At 41.8% G+C, this 25,456-nt stretch overlaps 1 protein-coding gene and 2 long non-coding RNA genes across 4 annotated transcripts in view; 2 read left to right on the top strand and 1 right to left on the bottom strand.

Annotated features, from left to right (window-relative positions):
• Nucleotides 1-2,776: 2,776 nt before the first annotated feature.
• On the bottom strand, nucleotides 2,777-5,876 carry LOC135973343 (uncharacterized). Its single transcript, XR_010590152.1, has 2 exons — nucleotides 5,585-5,876; nucleotides 2,777-3,950 (listed from the first exon to the last, which is right to left on the bottom strand). It is a non-coding gene; the product is annotated as an uncharacterized LOC135973343 (long non-coding RNA).
• A 1,030-nt stretch (nucleotides 5,877-6,906) lies between these two features.
• The window catches only part of TRA2B (transformer 2 beta homolog), a 33,774-nt gene continuing 15,224 nt past the window's right edge, over nucleotides 6,907-25,456 (top strand). The window contains exons 1-2 of one of the 2 annotated variants that reach the window (XM_005308637.5): nucleotides 6,907-7,113; nucleotides 17,033-17,166. In XM_005308637.5, coding sequence (XP_005308694.1) covers nucleotides 7,078-7,113; nucleotides 17,033-17,166 — 170 coding nt within the window. In that variant the 5' untranslated portion in view covers nucleotides 6,907-7,077. Of the gene's footprint in view, nucleotides 7,114-16,621; nucleotides 16,775-17,032; nucleotides 17,167-25,456 lie in introns of those variants that run through there. The other variant, XM_065556197.1, reaches the window with a different exon arrangement.
• LOC135973344 (uncharacterized) lies at nucleotides 13,630-16,648 on the top strand. The gene is made up of 2 exons (XR_010590153.1): nucleotides 13,630-13,767; nucleotides 16,493-16,648. It is a non-coding gene; the product is annotated as an uncharacterized LOC135973344 (long non-coding RNA).

The following is a 25,456-nucleotide window of genomic DNA, read 5'->3' as shown; positions in this document are numbered from 1 at the left end:
CGCCCTGCTGCTGCCGACTCTGGGTGCTCTGGGGCTGAAGGGAGCGCCCACAGGGATAGCCTAGCCCAGCTCCCCGGTCCCCGCCCAGCTCACTTCCAGTCCACCTCCACTCCGCCTCCTCCCCTGAGTGCCGTGTTCTGCTTCTCCCCTGCCCTGGCCAGTGGCGTAGCCAGGTTCTAAAGTCAGGGGGAGCGAACACATAAAAAAAAAGGTGCCACCCGACATACCAAATTACTAATTACATACTTTTAAATTTGTTATACATATTTATTTTGTACTTAAAATAAAAACACAAGAATGATATTGTTTTACAAGTACGTGAGCCTACTTGACAAGTTTTATTGTCTTTGGGTCTGGGTTCCATCCCCTCTTCAACTATTGCAGCTGTCTGGAGGTGCCTGCCTTCCACACCTTCCTTATTCACACCTCATTCATTCAACAGGGCAATTAATTAAGGGGTGAGGGGAAATCTTATCTATTCTTAGCAAAGAGACATTTTTCTTCTATCTTATTCTATCCTTAGGGGCTATAACATTATACCAAGGGCATGCAAAGTTTCTACATTAGGCTTTGATACAAAGTTTCATGAAAACAGAGGTCACACATGGGTAGACCCACTACAAAGTTATATGAAGAGGCACAATGTAAAGTCATGTGAAAATTATCAGAGATTTATCTACAAGCAATTCCAAGTGGGTGAAGGCTTAGCACAGAGAGGCAAGAGAGATGCCTGAGGGCTCGAATTAGGTGTCTGTGTTTTATTGCTGGAGCCTACATTGTGCATAAAAGAACCTGTGGCGAGGGGTGCTGGGGAGCACCCCGCCAACCCAGATATGCAGGGGGACTGCATGATATGTGAGAGGGATTCAGTGGGGACCAGGCCATCTTCTGTGCCGGCATGAGGGAGGGAGCTGATCCTGGCTGTATTTTTAGTGAAGCGGGGGGAGGGGGAAATCAGATTCACTCATCTATGGATGTAACCATTGGGTAGGCTGTGGGAGTGCAGTGCCCCCTAGTGGCTGGTTCCACTTACTCACAACCAATGAGGTAGTTCCCTTAGCTCAAGAGGGTTGGTACTTGTGGGGCTACAGGTCCAGGGTACAATCTCTGGGACAGGGGGTATTGTAAATATAGCATTTAAAGCAGCCAATCCTGCTGCTGCTGCTAGAGAAAACTCAGCTGCCAGCTTGGAAAGCGTAGGGTGCAGACATGAGCTCTGGAGCATTTCCCATTCTTTAGGGGGCATCTGCAGCTTAGGGGATGGGCTTCTAGATAAGGCAACAGACTGGGTCTTGGGAGATGTAGGTTCAGTTCCTGCCTCTGCCACAGACTCCCTGGGGGGACCTTGGATGAGTCACTTAACCTCCCTGGGCCTCAGTTCCCTGTCTGTAAAATGGGAATAATACTCCATCGTCTGTCTGTTTGGAGTGCAATGGCAGAACGCTTCTGAACTGTTCTAGTCCAGATTCAAGACAGCAGCATCTCCCCTGACCTGGGCCAAAGAGGGCCATGTTTCCGGAGGACCTAGTTTGTTGTGTCACCAGGGGCTCAGGGACGCAAACAGGGGCCAGGCCCCTCCCACAAACTCTGCAGCTTCAGCGTGCCCAATAAAGATCTCTCTCCTACAACTCTGCCTGCCCCCACACCCATTAGTGTTGCTGAAACAAACCCAAGGGGTCATCGTTCCCCCTCCTTCAGCCCCCACTCCAAATGCCAAGGAAAACTTGACACTCAAGTGCATGGAGGGGGTGTCAGAAGCTTGTCCAGAAGAAAATGACACCGCTCAAAAATTATTTGGAGGCACCTGTATTCAGTGGTGAGTTGAAGCCGGTTTGTGTGAACTGGTTATTAAATTTAGAAGCTGCTTTAGAACTGGTTGTTAAAGGGGTGGGCAATTGGGAGAGGGAGGTTTTTCTGTCGTTACACCGGCCCGCAGGCCACATCCAGCCTGCCTGAGCTCCTGGTTTGGGAGGCTCCCCCGCCTTCCCCCCTCTCGCAGAGCCTCAGCGTGCCCCACCGCCGGCGCCCTGGACCGCTCCTGGGCAGCTCTGCAGCTCCTACCACTTTGAGCGGCATGGTAAGGGGGTAGGGCTACAAGCTCCAGTGGGCCATGCAGCATCCATACACGCTGCCCTGAGCAGCATGGTAAGGGGGCCAGGCCAGGAGGAGGGGTTGGATAAAGGACAGGGAGCAGTTGGAGGGGGCGGAGGTTCTAGGGGGGGCGGTCAGGGGACAGGAAATGGGGGGGGGGGTTGGGTAGAGGGTGTGGTCCTGGGGGGGGTCTCAGGAGGGGGTGGTCAGGGGACAAGGAGGGGGGGGTTGATGGGTTGCGGGTTCTGAGGGGGGACAGGGGGTCGGATGGGGGGGGGGAAAAAACAGAGGGGTTGTACTCACCGGGCGGTTCCCTACCAGGTCTTTGGCGGCGGGCCCTTCACTCACTCCGGGTCTTCGGCGGCTCTGCAGGGCCTGCCACCGAAGACTTGGAGCAAGTCAAGGGCCTGCCGCTGAAGAAGAACTCTGCCCTGCCTCCGCCCCCTCCCTGCCCCTATTGGACCCCTTCCCAAATCCCTGTCCCCTGCCCCACCCCAACTCCGCCCCCTCCCTGTCCCTATTGGACCCCTCCCCAAATCCCCACCCTGGCCCCGCCTCTTCCCCAGCGCACCGCGTTCCCCTTCCTCCCCCCCTCCCAGGCTTGCCACAAATGAGTTTTGCAGGGCAAGCACAGGGAGCCAGGGTAGCTTCTATATTTTCCAAGATATTCAGTCTTTTTGGACTCTTGTTGAAAAAAGAATATAATGAAGACATTAAATTTATAGCTTTTTAAATGTCTTTTGAAGATTCTGCAGCTCATACTAGCGCTAGTTGGAGTAGATGGCCTCTGCAGTGCGTATAGGAGAGATTAGGTTACACTTTTCTCTGAGCAAAGCTTGTACTCCACCAGGTCTTCCAGAGAAGTTTGCAGCTCCATCAAATACACAAGCAGCCATCTGTTTGGGGTCCAATTGACAAGCATTTAACTCTTCTACGATGTGGGTTGTCATAGATGCAGCCGATGTGTCTTCTATAACTTGAACATCTAGAAATGCATCTACTGGCCTACCCCTGACATCAAGATAACGTACACAATGACTTAATACTTGATGCCCATTTGCATCAGTGCATTCATCAGCCATGTATGCAAATTTTTTGAATGTGGTGAGAGAGTTCTTCACTTTTTCAACTCTTGAGTCTTTCACTGTTGCACTGCATGCTTCTAGCCAGTCAGTTGAGTTTCTTGCAGAAAGATAGTGAGCATTTGCTGGTCTTGTTCGGAACCAGTGTTCAACTTCAGGATGAACAAGGGACAATGCACTTAACATTGGCCTCCAGTTTGTAGTGTGTGGTATCTCTTGCTTAAATAGAAAGTAGGATGCCACAGCCATGTTTGTTCGCATGAACTGTGTTGTGTCTCCAGCATTCTTAACAGCCTCATTAAGTACTTCTAAAATTGGCTTTGAAAGTGGGCTTATAAGTCTTTCTGCATATTGATGCACTCCAGAGGCCTGGTGTTTTGCAGCCTTTTCATGTAGTTTGTCAGCATTGGCTTTGCTGGTCGGTTTGACAAACCAAGCTCCTCCACTTTTACCAATTATAGCATTGGGAAGTTTTCCTTCTTCGTAAGCTTTTTTGCAAGAGGTGCACCAGTAGCCACCTTTTGTAACTTTAATAAATGGGAACACTTTGACCGACAAACATTGGGAACTGCCCTTAGGTTTTGGAGACACTGTTTCTTCAGTAGGTAGCTATATTTGTGCTTCGGGCTGGTCGGATGTAGATATACCACTTGAACCTTCAGATGACATGTTGATATATTCTTGGTTCTTGATGTGTTCTTCACCTTAGCTAGTTTTTGAGGCCTTTGAGTGGAAAAATTATTTTATTGTTTTTTGTCTTTTCATTTTCACTTTGACCTGCAAAATATAAAAGAGATATGAATAAAGTAAATGTTTTGTTAGGATAATGCAAATTTAACATACGGATAATGCAAGTTACACCAAAACACATAACAGGTCTAGATTTCTAAAAAAATATAATTAAAAAAAATGTATTTAATTTAAATTGACTTTTGAAAAGTAAGCCCTCATGGGATAAGAGGGAAGTCCTCTCATGGATCAGTAACTGGTTAAAAGATGGGAAACAAAGGGTAGGAATAAATTATCGGTTTTCAGAATGGAGAGAGATATATAGTGGTATCCCTGAGGGGTCAGTACTGGGACCATTACTGTTCAACATATTCATAAATGATCTGGAAAAATGGGTAAACAGTGAGGTGGCAAAATTTATAGATGATACAAAACTATTCAAGATAGTTAAGTCCCAGGCAGACTGCGAAGAATTACAAAGGGATCTCACAAAACTGGGTGACTGGGCAACAAAATGGCAGATGAAATTCAGTGTTGATAAATGCAAAGTAATGCACAGTGGAGAACAATCTCAACTATACATACAAAATAATGGAGTCTGAATTAGCTAACAACACTCAAGAAAGAGATCTTGGAGTCATTGTGGATAGTTCTCTGAAAACATCCACTCAATGTGCAGTGGCAGTCAAAAAAGCGAACAGAATGTTGGGAATCATTAAGAAAGGGATAGATAATAAGACAGAAAATATCATATTGCCTCTATGTAAATCCATGGTACGTGCACACCTTGAATACTGTGTGCAGATCTGGTCCCCCATCCCAAAAAAGATATATTGGAATTGGAAAAGGTACAGAGATAGCAACTAAAATGATTAGGGGTATGAAACAGGAGGAGAGATTAAAGTGACTGGGAATTTTCATCTTAGAAAAGAGATGACTAAGGGGGAATATGATAGAGGTCTATAAAATCTTGACTGGTGTGAAGAAAGTGAATAAGGAAATGTTATTTAATCCTTCACATAACACAAGAACTAGCAGTCACACAATGAAATTAATAGGCAGCAGGTTTTAAAAAAACAAAAGGAAGTACTTCTTCACACAACATAAGTCAACCTGTGGAACTCTGCCAGGGGATGCTGTGAAGACCAAAACTATAACAGGATTAAAAAAAGAACTAGATAAATTCCTGGAGAATAGGTCCATCAGTGACTATTAGCCAGGATGAGGAGGGATGCAATACCATGCTCTGAGTGTCCCTAGCCTGTTTGCCAGAAGCTGGGAATGGGCAACAGGGGATTGATCACTTGATGATTCCCTGTTCTGTTCATTCCCTCTGAAGCACCTGGCCTTGACCACTATCAGAATACAGGACACTGGGCTATATGGACCATTGGTCTGACCCAATATGACCATTCTTATGTAAAAATTAATTATAATAATAAAAATGTTTAGTACAGAAACTCCCCAACATAATGACCTCTCAAGATATCAACGATGTGAGATAACAACCTTGGCAAATAATGCATTTTAAAAATCTTGGCCTACTAGGAAAAATATTTGTATAAGTTTCCATTTCCAGTCACAAATCTAGCATTCTGAAGCAAAGTCACTAAAATATAGTCCAACAAACAAATGTTTATTTAACATGCCCCTCACTTTTCCCTCCTCCGCACCCCACTCACCGGTGTTGTCTTTGGTCAGTAGAGACTCAGAGTTCAGAGGTGCTTTCACGTGAGTACAGACACCTCCCAGGTGGGGGGCAAGAAGGCACCTTGCTCATTCCTCCAGCTGCTCACTGTTCGCTCTGGCCACTGCTGTTTGTTGTGCCACCGTTCACTGCACCACTCTGTTGCCAATGGCCCTGCGCAGTCACCTTCTGCTGCCACCTGCCACTGTGACCTCTGCTAGTTGGTCTCTTGAGGTTCCACCCAGCTCTCAGTGATTTCAGCTGAGCTCGGGGGGGGGGGGGGAGAACTCACTGCTAGTGCAGTCTGGGACATCTCTTCCACAGAAACATGACCCCACAGCACAACTAAGCACTTTTAGACCTGATTATCAGTGATTTCAGCTGCAGTGGTCACTTAACAGAACAAAAGACTATCTATGGAGCCTAATCAGCTCTGTCTTTAAACAGTGGAGAGGGACAGGTCCCACCCTCTCTCTTGATGCTCTCAATCAGCACAGGCTAAGTACAGTTCTACTGCCCTTTACTCATACAATAAAAACAACATTTCATCCCCTGCCCCTCTTTCCCCCCCCCCCCCCCGCATTCAAGTGATTTGTAACCCAACCCCAATCAAAATCTATCACTTGGGCAACACAGCTCTGTTTGCTGGATACCTAGATAATAAAAAATAATGTAAATACAATCTAGTCCTGAAGCCTTTCCCTTCAGTCCCAGCTCATCACTAGCTGTCAGGGAGAGCTCATTTAGACTTTGGTTACAAAACACCATTTGAAATTATTAGGTTGGCCAACATCACCAAAATGAATGCACTGACATTGTCATAAAAACAACAGCCGTATAAGGAAGCTAGTCTATGTTCATACTTTTCAAATCTATTATACTTTTTCAGATACATGTATTTTATCATACACTGTATATGCTTTTAAAGTGTGTATTAATGTTTCAATTTCAATTCAAATTTCCAAACAGTCACTAAATTGGCATATAACTAGTTCACAAAACTAGTGGGGAGGGATGTAGGGAAATCACTGCCTTCCAGTACACACACACCCCTCCCAGGACACACACCCGAGTTCTCCCAGATACCTCTCCCAGTACACATGCACCCTCCCCACACACTCGAAATATCCCTCCCAGTACACACAAACCTCAGTACCCCTCTCAGTCTACATACACTCCAGCCCCTCAAATACCCCTCCCAATACACACACAGCCGCCCCCCCGCCATACTCGGGGGGGGGGAGGGTGGGGGGAGGGGCTAGTCTCACCGCTCAGTCCGGGGGGGAGGAGCAGGTGGGGGTGGGGCTAGGCTCATCCAGTCACTGAGGGAGTTTCAGGTCACCGGGTGTGTCACTCACGCCCGCCTCACATAGCGGGCGGGGCCTAGCGAGGGAGGGACGCACGTCACTTCCGTTCCGTGGTGGAGAGCGCTGGTGCCGGACGGTGGTGGCGGTTAGTGCGACGGTTGCTGGCAGCCTTCGAGGGACAATGAGCGACAGCGGGGAGCAGAACTACGGCGAGCGGGTAATACACGGAGCCTGAGAGCACAGCTGGCCGGGCCTCCAAAGCGGCAGCGCAGCCTGGCCCGTCTGGGGCTGGCCTGAGGCGCCGCTCCACGGCCCCGCGAGGCAGGAGCGGGCCTGTAACCCGCAGGCGGCGGCGGTGTGGAGCGCGGCCTAGCCTCCGCGGGGAGCGCGCTGGGTGGCCCGTTTGTTAGGTCTGGCTGGGGTTGGCGCGGGAAAATGGCCGCTGGGCCGCTAATGGGGGAGGCGGGGACACTCTAGCTGCTCGGTTGCGTGCTCCATGGTGAGTCCTCCCGGCGCCATCTTGGGCTGGTGACCCGCCAAAGGGACAAAATGGCCGAGAGGCCAGGCGCGTCCCGTGCCCAGGCGGCCCGCGGCCGGGGTCCTGGCAGGCGAGCCGCTTTCTGGGCCGTGGCAGCCCCGGAAGCACGGGCGCGACCCGAGCTTCTCCCCGACAGAACGTGCCTTGCGCGGGCTCCGCGGCTAGGGGCGCGCAGGCTAGCCCCCTTCCCCGCCCCGCTCTTCCCCAGCGTCTCCTGCGCTTGGTGGCAGCGGGGAGCTTCAGCGGGCTTCGCCCTGAAGCCGCTGAGTCAATCGTGGGTGAAGCACGGAGCTCGGCTAGGGCATCTGCCCCCTCCGGCCCAGCACCTCTCCCGGCGCTGCCCCGGGGCGTAGCCACCTGTCTGCCGGCAATCGCTGCCGCAGAGCATCTGTCGGGGGCTGGTAGTTCGGGTGCCCGGGCAGCCAGCATGGCTATAGCCTTCTCTCTCCTCTGCATTGGTGTTTCCGTGTAAGGGATGGGGGTATTTAGACGACATTAAGTAACGTGGGTCCGGTCCCACTCCAGCCACCGTGGAGACGGGTTTGGAACTGAAGCCTCCACGCTCCGGTTCCTGTGCTCACTACTGGAGGCACTGACGCTGCCTGTAGTGTCCATGTTGGTTTGCTATGAATGGTTGGGTGTGACCGCTTTTGACAAACTATCAATAGCCAGAAGCTGTTGATGGTGCCTAAAATGCATAGAGTGCTTGAGGGAAGAGGGATAGCTTATGAGGGCCAGCCTGCTTTACCATCAGTACTGGCATAGACATCCGCTGCATTTGCTAGAGCCTGAGTCAAGGGGATGCCGAAATGAGGCTGCATCTGAGCTCTTGCTGTGTTTACAACTATTAGGGGAGCACTGTCTCAAACCTTATGCTGCTTGTAAACACGATGTAACTTTTCATAGTTTACTGGGCTTGTCAAGGATGGTTGAGTCTTAGAATGTTTTTCCCCAAAAACTGGAATAGCATAATTGCTCAGACAAGAATCCTGTAGACTTTTGCATTATACAGTTAGCCCCTTTGATCACTGGTAGATCAAAATACAGTAACTTCTCACTTAACATTGTAATTATGTTCCGGAAAAATGCTACGTTAAGTGAAATGATGCTAAGTGAATCCAATTTCCCTATAAGAATTAATGTAAATAGGAGGAGTTAGGTTGCAGGGGGAAAAAATTTCACCAGATAAAAGACTGTGTGTGTGTATATATATATACACACACACACAATATAAGTTTTAAACAATTTAATACTGTACACATCAGTGGCAATTGTGAAGCTTGGTTGAGGTGGTGGAGTCAGGATGGAAGACGGTGGGATATTTCCCAGGGAATGCCTTACTGCTAAATGATGAGCTAGCACTTGGCCGAGCCCTCAAGGGTTAACACATTGTTGTTAATGTAGCCTCACACTCTACAAGGCCGCACAAATGGCGGGAGGGGAGACAGCATGGCAGAGAGGTGGAGACATACACCTTGTGTGGGGGAGAGAGATGGGCGTTGCCCCTTTAAGTATGCTGACCCCACTCTAAGTAGGTTGCCTTTTTAAGTAGGTCTGCAAGTTGCGGATCTGTCCTGAGCCCTGTTGTGTCCCCCCTTCTTGGAGATAGGGAGCAGGGAGAGGAGGATGCCCTCACACCCCTCTTCCCCCCACCCTTGCACAGGAAGCAGGAGGCTCCTGGGAGCGGCTCCAAGGAAGTGGGGAGAGGGAGGGACAGCTGAACTGCCCAGCAATTGATAGCAATTTTAGTCTGTACAGATATTTTTGGCCTCCTGAACCATGTTTAAAGGTGACTTGTATATCTGGACAGTAGCATCTGACTTGAAATTACGAGCCCTGAAGTGGGTTCTTCCCCCCCCCCCCCAAAAAAAAGTGATTATTGCAGGGGTCCCCAACACGGTGCCCACGGGTGCCATGGCATCTAAGTTTTGCGCCTGCGTACTGGCCAGCGGACGAGCATCGGCCGAAATGCTGCCAAGAAGCAGCGTCACCAAGAGGCGGCATCGCCGAAATGCCGCCACCTCTGGATGATGCTACTTGGCGGCGGCGACACCTGTTAACGTTGCGGCATTTTGGCGGATGTCGTCCGCCGCCACGGTCCTCCGTGGCTTGTTGTCTGGCACGTGCCAGACGAAAAAGGTTGCGGACCATTGGATTATTGGGACAAATGCTCACACTGGGTACAAAATTAGCTATGAAAGCCAAGTAGTAATATTGCAATTATGGTACAGTAAATGACATCTTCAGAAACAAGCAGCATTTACTGCAAAAATGTTCTCTTTAGCTGGGTCAAATATAACAAATGAAGGTAATCAGAAAAGGAGAGGTGATATGTGTATTCCCCCCACCCCCCCTCCAAAAAAAGCTTGTCAATGTAATCCAAATAGAGTAAATTAGTTTAAATTGAAACCTTGCAAAAATACATATTCTTTAAATGAAATATTCTGACTTTCTGTTATGCTTGAGACCTATGTAGCTGTTTGTTTCTACATATTGGTTGGTAATTGAGTTTTTAAATCTGTCACAGAGGGTTTTTCATTTCCTTAATAATAAAAAAAAAAGGTAAAACTTTAGCTTTCCATAGAAATCAATATGTAGGGTGTTAGTATGAAATCTTAAATTTTATCCATGTGCTCATCTTTCCAGTAGCCTGTGTAGAATTTCCAGTGGCACAGATTTACCAGTATTGGACAGTAGTACTGAACTTTAAGAGTATAGCTACACTGCAGTATAAGCCTGGGGTTAGTGGGACTCAAGTCAGCTGACTAGTATTAAGGAACTCCGGGTTTGAGCATCTACATTGTATTTAAACCCTACATTCAAGTCTTTTCTAACCCGTGCTCAAACCTAGGGCTAAGGCATACACACTGCAGCGTGTAGACCTAAGTCAAAGTAACCATATCCTAGAGTCCCTAATGCTCCCCCCTGAAATGTGGCCAATCTAGCCCTAGGACTGTGGTACAGTGTGGGACATCTTTACTGCCCACTCGGCACATTACCAGGAAGCAGCTTGCTCTGCAAGAGGCTTGATCAACTCACTTTCCACTGCAAATCCAGGAAATTTTGATAGTGTATTTGCAGAATGATGATCAGAACAGAATGGATTTGCAAAAGAGGTGATGGGGGCAGCTTCCCTTTTCAATAGGGTGGATTGCAGATTGTTGGAGGTAAGAGGGCTCAGGAAGTTGTTGCATGGAACTGGGGGATACTTCCAACTGATTCTTGGGATCTGTGTCAAGCCGGGCTGCAGCTACACTTCAAAGCAATACGGCTTGGATCCTGGGCTTGACTCGAACTAGGACCCTCCAGCCCTGCAGGGTGTCCTGGTCCTGGCTTAACACAATTACAGTGGAGGCACAATGGCGTTAGCCTTGAGCCCAGGCTCTAACACAGGCTTACATTGCAGTGTAGACACCCTAAATGTTCAACAATTAGGGGCAAGATCATTTTTTAAACTTAGGGTACATTCAAGATGCTAGACATTATCAGATGGTGTCCTTCTGAATGATCAAATTTTAGGTTAGTGTTTTTCCAATCTTATTTTTCATAATGTCTACATCTTGTACTTTGACCAAGCACTTTTCTGCAAAGAAAAGAACATATTTACCATTTATACCATTTAATCCCTGTTCACTTTGGGCTGCCAAACTGGTAGTTATATGTGAGTGTACTGGCAGAAGCCCCTACTTGATTGTACTCAAACCCTGCCAGTATTTTCTCAGTTTGCCAACATAACCACTTTGCATCTTTGCTTAGTGTTTATGGAAACTATATTACAACTTTGTGAAAACACAAAACACTGGTGTGAAGAGGACCTTAAATAATGAAATCATAGAAAATGTGTGAAATTTAAACTATACATCATCCTGACCTTGGGGCTTTTCCGACAATTGCATATGCAAGCAACCCCCTATCGACATAGACATGAACAAGACGTAAAATCAGGTATGTCTCACTAGCATTTAATTATAAAACATAGCCATACAGGAGTAGTATTACTAACTTGGGGCTGGGGTTTTTTAAAAGTAAAAATGGAGAACATAGCCAACTAGCTACCACAATTCTGCTATTTTAGACTAGATTATAACAGATTTGCTCTTTTAAACTGTCTTATGTGACGGTGGTGAGGTAATATCTTTTATTGGGCTATCTTCTGTTGGTGAGAGACACAAGCTTTTGAGTTTACACAGAGCTCTTCAGGTAAAAAGCAGCTCTGTAAGGTTGAAAGCTTGTCTCTCTCTCCAGCAGAAGGTGAATAAAAGACATTACCTCACCCACCTTGTCTCTCTAATATCCTGGGACTGACATGACTACAACAACACTGGCTTTTGTGACATTTTTCTAGTATTTTTAAGTACTTTTTTTTTTTTTTTTTTGCAAGGTTAGTGAGAAGTGGCTTTTTGCTGTTTCAAGCTGGAAGTTGGGGAGTCCCCACTTTATTCATAGTAGTAAAGCTGTGGGCCCAGTAATCAAGTGAGATGTGATTTATTTCAATGGAAATAGCATGTGCTTGCCTCCCAGCATTATCCCCCTGAAGTGTATTCACTGACAAACTGCCCAAGATGAAGTGAGATTATATAAATTGTGCAAAATCCAGGATTTGAAATAAATGGGAACATTTTTCGCAATGAACACTGAAAATGGTTCCTACTTTTATTTTAAGTCACTTTATGCCAAATGTTGATTCAGTGGTGTTCTGGTCACTCCTGAAGTATACCATTCCTTTTTGGAAAATGGGTGGTTACCTTGGTCTGTGTACTTTTATTTGGTAATGTTTGAGACCTGCAAATACTGATCTTGTTCCTTTGAATGACCAAATAAGAGCTGCAGGCACTGAACCTCTCTCAGAATAGGACTTACTAACCTTGTCTTCACATGGAAAAAGGTGATTGCGTGTTTTTTTTACCAACTTTTAAAAAAACACCCTTTTCTAGTGAAGACATAGCCAGTGAAAGATAATTATAGTTTGTACTGAATGCCCTCTGTCCTTTAGTTGTCACTTAACATATCCTGCTGGTGCCCTGTTTATAGCATGCTTACACATCAATTTTAAATTTCTTACTAATAATTACAGAACATGTCACAATGTTAGTTGTGAATAAGAAATTGTTATAAGTAATTTCAATAGTATTCAAGTTGTATGAGAGGAACTGTCAACTCCATGTGGTGAAAATACTTAAGCATGGCTCATTCCGAACATGAGGGTACAATCAACTTAAATATCACACCTCTGAATGTATCTGCTATAGTTTTAAGTAACTAATATTACTAAAACTGAAAGATTTTCAGTTTGTTTCCCCTCGTAACTGCAACTTTTACATAGTAACTAAGAATAAGAAAAACACTTGGGAAAATGTGATTGTAAACTCACAAATTAACAGGAAATCAGGGTTAAGTGCATTATCTGAAACTGCTTATATTTTTAAATTAAAATTCAAGTTGATTATCCCTTTAAGGTAACTGAAGCCCTACTACTCGTCATTTAATTATTATAGAAATGAATGTGAGATTGTATTTCCACAAAAACTTTAAAATAACAGGTTTTTTTAGCTGTTTGCACTTGCCTTATGCCTTACAGCTTTCACCACATGGAGAACGCTTGAAACCAATCTACCTTCTTAGAGATATTTCTGCTTTTATAACTTTTCCATATTTTTAGTAAAATACATGTTAATTGTTCTATTATCATAACTATCATCGTAATTAATGGAATGCTACAAATAATAATGAAAACACAGAAGGCATAGATTTGAGTTTCTGGCCTCTTGTATTCCCTTTTTAAGTGCATTAAGTGTATTTTTTATCATGTGTATGCCAAAAATATGTGGCATGACTGCTACAGGAATTACAACCCTGAATCTGCTGGCTCCCATGCACTCTCAAAATCCAAACTTGAATGAAGGAAGGAAAAATGTGAATGAATATAGTAGCAGATACAGGGAAAGGGTGGGGGAGTTACAATCCTAAAATAAGCCCCCTCTGAAATTCAGATTTAGAAAACTATGTAGATGTAAAACATTGGATAAACAAATTTCCAATTAGAAATTTTTGCTCTTTCCATAAATGGGATGTGCAGTGGTATGAAACTAATACAATCCTTGACAGATTCACTCTTGCTTAGAGTTAGGGGAAGAAGGACCCAACTTCTCTTCTGCTACCCTTCCCCTCCAGCCATAGCACAAGTAGAAACTTGCCCTGCCTTTGCTGCTCCTGTGCATAGCAAGCCTCCAGCAGACATCTTAATACAGAGGGGAGCATAAAGCAATACAAGTATGAAGAGAGGAAAAGTCAGACTGGGAAAAGCAAAACCAAGCAAACTAGAAGCTGAAAAATGTAAGACTCAACTGTGGGAGAAGCTTGCACCAAGATGAGCAGAGATTGATAAAGATATAGTGGGGAACTATCTGATTCTCTGCTCCATGGGCTTCTAGTATTTGAGGCAATATTCTCTGACTGTTAAGGGAGTGCTTCCTTTCTTGCCAAGTGAAGGAGTAGTGTTGACAAGCTCTACTGGAATCATGTCCAGTTTTCCTCGGTCTTCTAAGGATTATTGCAGTAATGTGTGCGCTCTTTAGAGATGAGGGGGAATAGATTCTTCAAAGACTCCCAGAAAGGAACCTGGGGAGAATGTATAGAAAGATTGACTGAAACTAGGGGTTGGGCAAAGAAATGGCATAGAATCATGACTTAGGTTGACAGAATTACAGGAGAGAGCGAACAAAATCCAAAGGAGCCTAATGAGAGAGAAGCCAATTGCTTAATTTAGGATGTAGATATTAAGCAATTATCTTTTTCCTCTTTTTAGGTTTCCTTCTCCTGTGATTTTTTTTTAAAGGAATTCCACTTAGTTATGGTTACCTCTGCATTTGTATGAACCAGTCTGTTGCCAACGTTTGTAATAGTCTTGGCACTGTTAAATGGTTTAACATGTTCCACCTCTGATGTTGTTGCACTGGGTAATATAGGTAAAGTGACTCATCTTTTTGAGGCATGACTTTCTTGGATAAAATGTAAGCTTAGAAATTATGCCATTAAAATGAGTGTTGGGAGTTCACACAATAGTATTGCTCTTTGTCTGGAAGTTTGAGACCCACAAAGAACTATAAATTTGTTTAGAAATGAGAGCTTAGTTTATGGAGAATATAGCAAAGTCTGTATGAACTACATACAGGACAATGTTCTGTGTTAACAAGTGGATTAAGGCTTTTGGTCAAACGTCACTAAAGGAAGCAAATTCTCAAATTCTTCTGAAGTCTAGTGGTTTTAAAACTAGGATTATAGAAGCAATGGGAATTTTTAATGCTCAATATTTTTCTGTGCCAGGCCTAAAAGAAGTACATTTGGAAAACCCTGAGTAAGTTGAGCTAGGTTTAGGAAGCCTCATCTCCAAGACATTTTAGCCTATACTGATTTTATCACTGTTGTGCATAAAAGGAACACTGTTGTAAAAGGAAATTGTGTTTGAAGCGACAACTAAGTTCTGAATTTTTTTAAAAAATTAACTGGCTGAATTGATTCATAGAAACTTAAAATGATGCAGAGTTCTGGGATGGATTAAGATTTTTTTCTTTAAATGGAGTAGTGAGTACAGATTAAATAATGTTCACAACTAATTAGAAAAATCCTATTAGTTTTCATTGCATGAAACTGTAAAGCACTACTCCCGGTAAATACTGCTTAGTGTAGAAGACTTAAGGTCTGCTTTTATTTCTTCATAGCTAGGTAGTATAGTTGATTACATTTTCACAAATATAAGTGGAATATCTGACTTCTAGCATAAGTGCCATTGCTGTTGATTTGAAATAAATTCTCATTTAACACTTCATAATAATATTTTAAACATTAATGGTAGTCACCGTAAACAAACTCACAGCAAAACAAGCTTTCCTCTGGGTTCTGTGGAAGTGGTGGTTTCAACTAAAATTAAAACTAATTTGGCTCAGCTAATGACTATCCAGTATGAAAACACCTTTTCGTATGAATTTCCAAACACTGGGAATATAAAGTTAAAAAGAAGGGGGGAAAAATCCTTAGAATTGACAAGAGTGGGAGTAATTTTTGGTCCCAAAATGTTATTAATCGGTTGCTGATAGGTGAAACATGGCTCAAAGTTTAGATTTTTTTTAAATAAAATAGCAAGCGTTTTCCAAATTGGCTATCAATAGGAAAGTTTCCACGAGCTTTAAAACAAAAAACTTCCCCAACCAATATTTCAAAACTAACATTCCTCTCCAGTGTTTGCAACCCAAATGTTACAGCCTTGTGATTGTGTATGAAAGTTGAACGTGGCACTGGCTAGAAACTTTTAAATCATAAAATGTAAGTAACTAGGTTATATTCATTATCCATATTGAGAAAAATACAAGTAGTAAACAATGGTATAAATAGTACATTAGATTTTGAGAACCAGAATTAATGTTGATATGCACAATTGCATCTTCAGTTTGTGTGCAGAATTACCATGGTTGCATATGGAAATACAAAACTTGCATGTGCGGTCAGTTTGCAGGCAAACTAAACATGCACACACCGAACTTTTAAAATCACGCCTTCAAAATTGTTATAATCGTGTATATTCGTGGAATTAGTGACATAAGGGAACATTAAAGGTTAAGTCATTTAATCTACAGCTGAGTTGTACTTTTGAATTCAAAAAGATTATCGGTTTACTCAGTTTAACTAGATGTGTGTGCAGTGGTGACCTTTTGACACTTAACCATTTTTTTGTTGATTAAGATCTAAATCTGTGGCTAAAGAAGTGTGAAATATAATATCCCTTGACATTTTTCATGTCAAAATGACCGGTAAATCTTCAATTCATCCATTGCACACTTCATTTTAATTAGGTATAAATAGAGAATGCACAGTTACCCAATACTAAGACTGATTTGACATCCATGTAAAAAGTAATAGAAAAATTGATAGATCCAAGTCTTGAATTGCATATATAATAAAAAAAAAGTCCAAAAACGTAGCATTTTTTTCTAGTTTCAGTTTTGGCACTAGATTTTATCCTGGAGTTTTAAAATATTCTTCATCCTGTTCTTTTTCTATTAAGGTTAATGTTGAAGAAGGAAAATGCGGAAGTCGTCATTTGACAAGTTTTATAAATGAGAATTATTTGAAGCTCAGGAATAAGTGAAGCTGAAATTTGAAAAAAAAAAAAGAAAGTGAATGCATGCTAATTATCAGACCAGAAGTCCCACTTATAGAATATTGAGCAATTTGTGTGAAGTGGGGAAGATGAAAGAAGTCAGAATTTGAAACGGAAGAATGAAGAAAAGGAATAAAAATGAAGTTAAGATAAGAAGTAATCTGGAATCTGAAAGCACTACGCTAAGTAATTACTAGTCTGTTTATGTGTCCCTGTATATTTTGCTAAAAATGCATGCATTATCTGTTTAATAGAGAAAGCACATGCAGGGTAAAGTGCCTACCAGGGGAAAAAACTTCTTAAAATCTAGGCAGTTCTAATTTCAACTGCCCGGACACATAGTTGAGATGCAAATTTTACCATTTTTTTTCACTGGAGCTTGTTTACAGAGTTTAGATCACCCAGAAATTGTGTACAAATTAGACTTTCAATATCTGCATGCAGGAATCCCGTTCTGCTTCCAGAAGCGGAAGTGCCCATGGGTCCGGCAAGTCTGCAAGGCACACTCCTGCAAGATCTCGATCCAAGGAGGACTCCAGGCGATCCAGATCAAAATCTAGATCCAGGTCTGAATCTAGGTGAGTTTACCTTCAACACAGACATGTCTGTCTGAATTTGTTTGACAGTGGTGGGGTGGAAGCTATTCAAGCTAAGCCTGAATCTGGTACCAAAAGTTTAAAACAGACCTACAGAAGATTTGAATAAAAACAATCTTGTGCCATTTCAGTTGCTGTATGACATATAAAAATAAGTGTGAGATGTGAAGACTTGCTTTTCTTTCAACCTCAGGTATATCAAGTTAGGTCTTCCTTATTTTTTTTCTGGAAGATCTCCTGCTGTCTTTTCATGTACGGGCTCACCACTTCATTTAGGGGTTGTGTGTTATCAGTTTAACAAAATGTTTCCTGTCTCTCAAATATTATGCCATTTATAGTTAAATGTCGTCAAATTGCTAAATGGTCTGACTAAAACTCCTTCCCCTCTCAGCTTTCACTCTCTTGACTCTTATGATGTCATTGCACTAGTTCATCAGTCACCATAGCATCTTCCATGGCATATGGCCTGAATTCAAGATTTAAATAGAAAAGCAGAGAAGGGAGACTGGGGGAGGTAGGTTTTACAAACTACACACCTTTCAGACTGTCTTAATACATTAAACGGTATCTTTTTTTAAAAGCACAATTCCCAATTTTTTTGTCTTTGTACAATAAGCCACCTTTATGTACATTAAACAGTGTTCTGATTCCCAATTTTTTAGTAGTAACCTGTTCAGAGGATCTGCTTGTATGTTCCCACCCAAAAAACATGGCGCATGAGTTGCTCCTACTGATAAATATCCAGCTTGCTCTCAAGTGCATTAATACAGCCTCATCATATGTACTTGCATAATACACTGACAGGTGTAAAGCAAGTGTTAACGTTAGTACAATAAACTGAAAAGATTATTTTTAAAATTCCCTGAGAGCTTTGTAAGACTTATCAAAGATTGGGAGAGGGAAGTAACCTGTATATATTGCTGCTGTTTTAAGATGTAATTAGTGCCACATTAACATTGTTTGAGACGTATCGCCCTACAAAACAATCTGAGCTGCCAACTTCCTGCTGTCACTGGCAACAAAGTCCCTCTCAAGGAAAGTAGTTATGGTATGAGACATAAAGTACTGTTATGGATTAAAAACTTAAACAGTAGGAATAAATTTGCCGCTTTCAGTATCACAGTGGCTTAACGGTACCCAAAGGGACTATATGAGAAATTGGTGCTTCATAAATTATTTAGAAAGGGCTGAACAGTAAATCTGCAAAACTTGTAAATAAGACTTGCGTGTATGAATAGGTACTGATCTACATATTCAATGCTAACAAATAGAAAAATAACTTGAACTACTCATACATGTTGCTAGGATTCTAAATTTAATTGTGAACACTTGGGAAAGACTTGGGTGTTGCTGAGCAGAGGTGGTTTTCATTGAGCTGTTCATACATGCTTTTATACAGGAAAAAAAAGTTAGTGTTAGGCTGTATAAAGAATTCATAGAAAAAATACGGAAAACATGCCATTATGTATATCAGTGGTACACCTTTGCCTGGAATACTGTTCTGGTGACCTTGCCAAAAAAAAATGGAAAAGTTCAGAGAGGAGCAACAAAATGCTTAGGGGTGTGGAGAGGCTTCTGTATGAAGTTATTTAATTTCTTCTCTGAAGAGTCCAATAAGGGGACATGATAAATGTGTACAAAATAACGAATGGCATACAATGGTAAATCCTACACGCCTGTTTACACTTTACTGTAATAAAACAAGGGGGAATCAACTAAAATTGAAAAGCAAAATGAAAACTCCTCTTTACACAGTTTATAATTAACCTGTGGAACTCATTGCCATGAGAGATCTGAGGACAACAGGAGGATTCAAAAATCCTTGGATAAGAATATCAGTTAATTTGTATTTTGTTGTTCATTAATAAGAAGTAGCCAAATGTTGAAAGGAACTAATATAAATTTGGAGACTTACTGAGTTCTTATGGTTGATACTGCAGCTTTAATGTTGCCACAATATTGGCTTTTAATCTCGTGGCTTTTAAAGAAAATAAGAAATCAATAACTATTGAGCTTGGGAAGATCACAAGCGTTATAATGGAATTTATAATCAGCCTACTGGCTTTACAGCATGCCCCCTCTCTCATTGGGAGCTTTTGACCACTGTGGCTTCATGATCTTAGAACAGAGGCACCTGTAATAAACTTTAAATGCCTTGAACTGGAAATACTCAGTTTTCAGAGTTTATGAACTCCACTGGCTTAACCATCTAACTTCAGTAAAATTACAGCCTTCTGTTAAGGTGTGCTTGGGAGCCAAGGTACCTGCATTCCATTTCCAGCTTGGTCAGATTTTGAACGTGGTCATTGGCAAGTCATTTTAAATGTGATTCTGGTCAGAAACTAAACAGCCCTACAAACTTAGCTTTAGTTCTGAGAGCTAGACTGGGTTCTTTCTGACACAACTGTAGAAGAGAGAGGCAATAATCTGATAATGCACAAAGTGATAATTGTGCAATTTCATTGTCTTCGAATGGTGCTCTTTGACACCTGTATGAGCAAAATGCCTTCAGCTGGTTTGTACAAGCGTATATGATTGGTGCTAAGGCCGTGTCTACACAAAATTAGATCAATTTAACTACGTTGCTATGGGTTGTGAAATTTCATGCCCTGAGCATTGTGGTTAGGTTGACCCAACTCCAGTGTAGATATGGCTACGGCCTGTCAGATTAACTCTTTATCAGTGGTTCTCAACCGGGGGATACATACACCTAGGGGTACGCACAGGTCTTCTGGGATTATATCAGTTCATCTAGATATTTGCCTCGTTTTACAATAGGCTACATAAAAAGCACTAGAAAAATCTAAAAACTAATATTTCGTACAGACAAAATGATAGAGCAGTTTTTCAGTAATAGTGTGCTGTGACATTTTTGTATTTGTCTGATTTTGTAAGCAAGTAGTTAAGTGAGGTGAAACTTAGGGTACACAAGACAAATCAGACTCCTGAAAGGGATACAGTAGTTTAGAAGGATGGAGAACTACATCAACAGAAGAACTTGTGGCTGTGCTGCTGCAGTGTAGATATGCCATTAGTAAACAGTTCTGAGCACAGGATTTTTGGCTTTCTTGGCATTGCAATGTGAGCAGAATAAAAGCAAAGTGGGTATAAATCTGTTATAAGACAGGAGTTTTTCAGCTCAGTGGTCCATCTTGTCCAGTGATGTACAGCTCATTCTTTGAAGAGGGTTAACTCCATTGTTAATTATGGTCTGTGGGCCGGCATATATGTTTAGGATTAAATACTCTCTCGACCTGCAGAACTTCCAAAGATCAGGGTAGAATATGGCATTCATGTAGCAGCTAGACCTCTAGTTACTAACCCTTATTTGTTCAGTACCTTATTCTCACATTCAGTGAGAGAGAATGCTCATAAATTTGACCACCATTATTTCTGCCCTCTATTGCTTTCTGTAGTCTCCATTGTTTCTTGCCCTCTTCTGTTTCACATCTTCTTTCCTCTGGATTTCCATCCCCGCAGCAACTTCTGAAACGCACCCCCATGTAGGATTCACTGCCTACCCTCTTCCCAGCTTCATGGACTAAATTGTGATCACATTTGTTAACATTAATGTGATAATGAGCTCTCAAATTAGCATCCCAATGAGACTAATTTAAAAATTGCTTTGAATGTAATTTGCAGAATGAATGGCATGTGAGAGGGTGGTTGCCCAGTCCTGACCTATTCTGATATCCTGCCACAGACTGTGGACACTGCTAGATGCTTCAGAAGATGCAAAAAACCTGTTCTTAAGGAAATTTCTTTCTAACCTGACAATTCATGGTTGGATTATGCCCTGAAGCATGATTTATTTTTATTTTTTTCAAGGTGACTGTAGCATATTCCCATTTGTAAGATTCTCCTCAGGTGGTTCAGCTTTGGGAAATTTCTAGAAAAGCAGTGCTTTCTGGGACCACCTGAACTCTCCCTAGAAGTACTGAGTGTTCAGAGAAAGGGTTATGAAGTTGTGTGCTTCCCATCTACCTTGGCTTTTTTCCTCCTGTGGCAAGCTGCAGATGGAGGGAACCTTTTTTTCCATGACAAACTTCTTTTTTCTTTGATTCCTTACGAATTTTTTGTGGGTGAGACTGGCATCAGAACTGGAAGTCACCACAATCCAAGAGAAGACGTGCCACCTGTTTTTGTCATATTGCATTGAAAGATGGCTTTGCTTGACGATGACAGCTTGTTGAACCTTGTTTGAGACACCAGACAACCCCACCATCTGCACCGGTTGTCACCAAGAAGGCAGATTATTTGCACTAGGTCCTGCAACAGGGATTCCACTATGCCTTTCCACACCTGATTCCTGGTTGTGTCGGCAGATATCAGTAATGTTAGGGGTTCAAGAGTTTCCCAGGGTAGACTTGATTTAAATCAAATTGATTTAAATCACTAGTCAGGAAGACTCGATTTAATCATGGATTTCTACATAAAAGTGCAGTCTTGTTGGTTTTTATAACCTTAATACATATTCTTCGCATCTCAGAGATGTAGGTTTCATTTTTAGAAGGTACACACTATACATTTTTTAAGTGATTTATTTTGAAAACTTTTCAGATTAGTTTTACAGCTATATCAGAAAATGAATGATTGTTTGGTTATTTTATTTACCAAAGGTAATTGAAGCAGATAGTTCGCCTCCGAGGGACTTCATATATATCTCCAATTCAACAGGTTAATCATTAATAGTTGGAGGATTTTCTTGCCATGCTGTGTTAGGAGGACATCACCAGGCAGACATTTTAAATTGTTTTAACTAAAACAGTGTTATGTATTCTGGATTTTTTTTTCTTCATCAGAAAACATATATTTTAACAAAACAAGCATATGAATTTTTGAATTTAGTTAAACCTTCAAGTTTTTTAAAATCAGGTTTGTTTTTGTTAAAATTGTTTAAAATAGTTAAATGAAATATTAAAAAAAAAAATTAACTGTCAGCCAGGTCAGCATGAGAAATTTAAAATATTGGCTTCTGCAGCTAACTCAGGCATCTTCACCTTCATTTTCCTGTTTGTTCACAATCTGGAAAAGAAAACCAAGTTTTCCTGCTTTTTCAGGTCCCGCATAATTTCTCAATTTGGAATTAATTATACCAAAGGAAGAAAATATTCTTTCTACACAGGCAGAAGAAGCTACTGCTGTTACAAGAGAGATTATCACTTCAACAGTCTCTGAATCCAAGTGCTTAACTGACTTCCTCCAGTTCACTGGTGTGACTTTCTTTAAAACATCAGCAAACATATATTTCTTGAATGGTTCACCCTTAGCTCTGAAGTTTATTATAGTTGGCATTATGGGGGGATGATTGGATGTCCATGTCATAGCCAACTCCTCTTCAGCAGTTAAGGTTTGACCCTGGTACTGAGTATTGAGAATATTTGCAAGACAATGAGTTGGAGATAGTGCTTGTCCCATTCATTTTTTTTTAGGGCTTGTAATTTAACTCTGCCATTGCATATTTCTCTTTTTAAGATCTCACTCAGTTCCTTCCAGATTTCAGCAGCATCAGCAATCAAACAGCTATTTCCCTGCATTTTGTTCAAGGCTACTGAAATAGGCTTCAGGGTACTCAGCATGTGTTCAACATTTCTCTTAAGTCCAATGTTGAGAACTTTGGCTGTGACAGTGCCATCTATTTTTTCAGTTTTGTGAACAAACTGTTATCAGATTAGGCCAGTTCTTGAAAACTCAAAACAGTCCACTATTGAGTTCCATTGCACGTCTTGTGGGAGAGTTAGCTTGGTTCCTCCGACTTTTTTCAGAGCAACTGCTGCAAAGTGGTTGTTACAGACGTATTTTGCAATTTCAACAACATTAGCCTTTATTTCTGGCACACTGAAGTCTTTGGCTAGGAGGTGCATCAAATGAACACTGCAACCATATGTTATTAGCTTGGGACTCTCTTCACTCTCTCCTAAATTTTTTCTCACCTTGGATACATTTGCAGCATTGTCTGTGACCAAGCTGCATACTAGACATTTGAAATTTTTTTTTTCCAGAGTTTGTTCTAGCTTTTACTGCTACTTCTTGTAAGTATTCTGCTGTTGTGTGCATTTCCTCATGTATCAATTGTTTCTCTAAGGAATTCATTCCCTTCTTCTGTTGTCACACAAGCACATACAACAGAATCATTGTGGACATTGCTCCACCCATCAAGACTCAGGTGAACAATTTTACCTTCTAGACCTTTTGCACACTGCTCAATTTCTCTTCCATGCACTTTATCCAGCAATTTGCCTGCGACATCTGCTTTGTTGGGTGGACTGTATCCTGGTCTTAATGACTGAACCATGTTAATGAAGTGTAGGTTCTCAATCATACGGAAAGGAGAGTTTGTTGCATAAGCAAACTGGGCAGTTTTTTCATCAGTTACCTCTTTCTGTAATCAGCTGCTTCTTATCACAAACTTATCTCTGGTTGTTTCTGGATGATGGAGACTTCTTCCTTTTTTGTGCTACGGGTGATATACTGTGGCTATATGACATACATGATGTGACTGAAACACTGTCATTGGCAGATAACTCTGAAACTATAGAAAACGATGGTGACCTTGAAGGTGGATAGTCTTCAGAATCCTGTATGTTGAGGATGGATTCTCCTAAACAAAATAAGTCAATGCAGTTATTTATTATTACCATACTGCTCATTTAGTATTACTCATTGCATTCACTGACAATCAGTACTACTTTAAAGGTGAAATTAGAAAAGGAAGATTTGCCTATTTCAGCTTTTTATTTTTTATCATAACTGCACTTAAAATGATAGTACCATAGAATAACTATTATATTTTTTTGCTCAAACATGAGAATTCAAGACTAGTCCAGAAAGAAGACAGACAGTCCTTAAGAAAGAAGTATGAAATAAAGTTTACCAACCTGAAGATCCTGCATTTTCAGACATGTTCCTTTCATCTTCAGTGCAGCTTCTTCCTGAGAAGGAGCACTTCTCATGATGTTTCATTCGGGCAACCAGGCCCTACATTTCTTTGTTGCACTGTTTGCATTTTGCACGCATGCCTGTCTTACCCACAGGTAGAGTAACTTCATTAAAATATTCCCAAACTGGGTCTCTTTTACGGCCTGCTGCCATTATGGGTTTTTCCTTCTAGTGAGAGAATGGTATGATAGATCTTAAATCAGTGAAGGCTACACTCAGACCTCAAGACTTCTGGAATATGGTGCTCAACCAGTTTCACTTTTGTTTCTACTGCCTGTCCCTCCCTTCTCACATTTATCTCCAGACTTCTCCTTGTCCAGATCTATTCCGCCCCCAACAATTTTAGAAAGAGGTAAGGGATTGACTCTGTGTATATACATTTGTAGAGGGACAATAGGGTTGAGGTCTTTTATTTCTCACCTCTATATATTTAAAAATATTTTTGCTGTTAACAAGTATGTTATCTCTGGAGACACAAACTTGCAGTTTGAGAATTGCAAAACTAAGCAGCGCTGATAGTGCTCAGTCTAGAAGATACCAAGTCCCATTGGGTAGATAGAAAGATTAACCTAAATCTATACAGAAGCCCCTGGAACCCCATAAGATTAGGTCCCTAATCCATGAACTATTGGAACTCATTTACAAACCTTTTCTTAAACATTACAATAATATATTGTCTCATACTATAGAATTAGAATTTATAATCCGGATTCCATGATGCGATACATTATAGCTCAAAGATATCTTAATTAAAATTCTCTTTAGGGAGGTTTTTTCCTCAAAAAGCATTTTATCAAAAAATCCAATTTAAATAAAAAAATTCAGATTTGATTTAAAAAAAAAAGCATTGATTTTTATCCACCTGTTTCTGACAGATGCCAGGAAGCTTGACTTGGCATTTTCCATGTCACCAGTGACTAAGGTATTTTGATATCAGTTGCAGGTTTGGGATCAGGTATTCCCTTTTTTTGATCCATCTTCACAGTGCCCATTAAGACTGTAACTGATGGGTCACTCTGTTCCAGGGCATGCACTCCATGCTTTCTGGATACCATCAGATAAGTCAGAACTGTGACATTGGGCATTGTCAACTGAGCTTAGATCAAGTTGTCTTGCTTGTTGGTTTAGTCACAAGCCAGCGTAGGAAACCTTCCTTTTTTAATGGCAAGCTTTGCCTAGAAATAAAACTCAAAAGAAGGACTAGATCTGCAGCACCATCTAAGGGGTTGCTCCAACTTGAACAAAGTTAGCTCTCTCCTCCCCCCTCCATTCCCTTTTGGATGAAGGGTATTACTTCTAGAATCTATCTCCATTACCCCTTCACCAGAAGTCT

The sequence above is a fragment of the Chrysemys picta genome, chromosome 9 (assembly GCF_011386835.1).
Source record: "Chrysemys picta bellii isolate R12L10 chromosome 9, ASM1138683v2, whole genome shotgun sequence".
NCBI lineage: Eukaryota > Metazoa > Chordata > Testudines > Emydidae > Chrysemys > Chrysemys picta.
The sequence above is the reverse complement of the archived record's forward strand: the minus strand, read 5'-3'. Positions and strand labels throughout refer to the sequence as shown.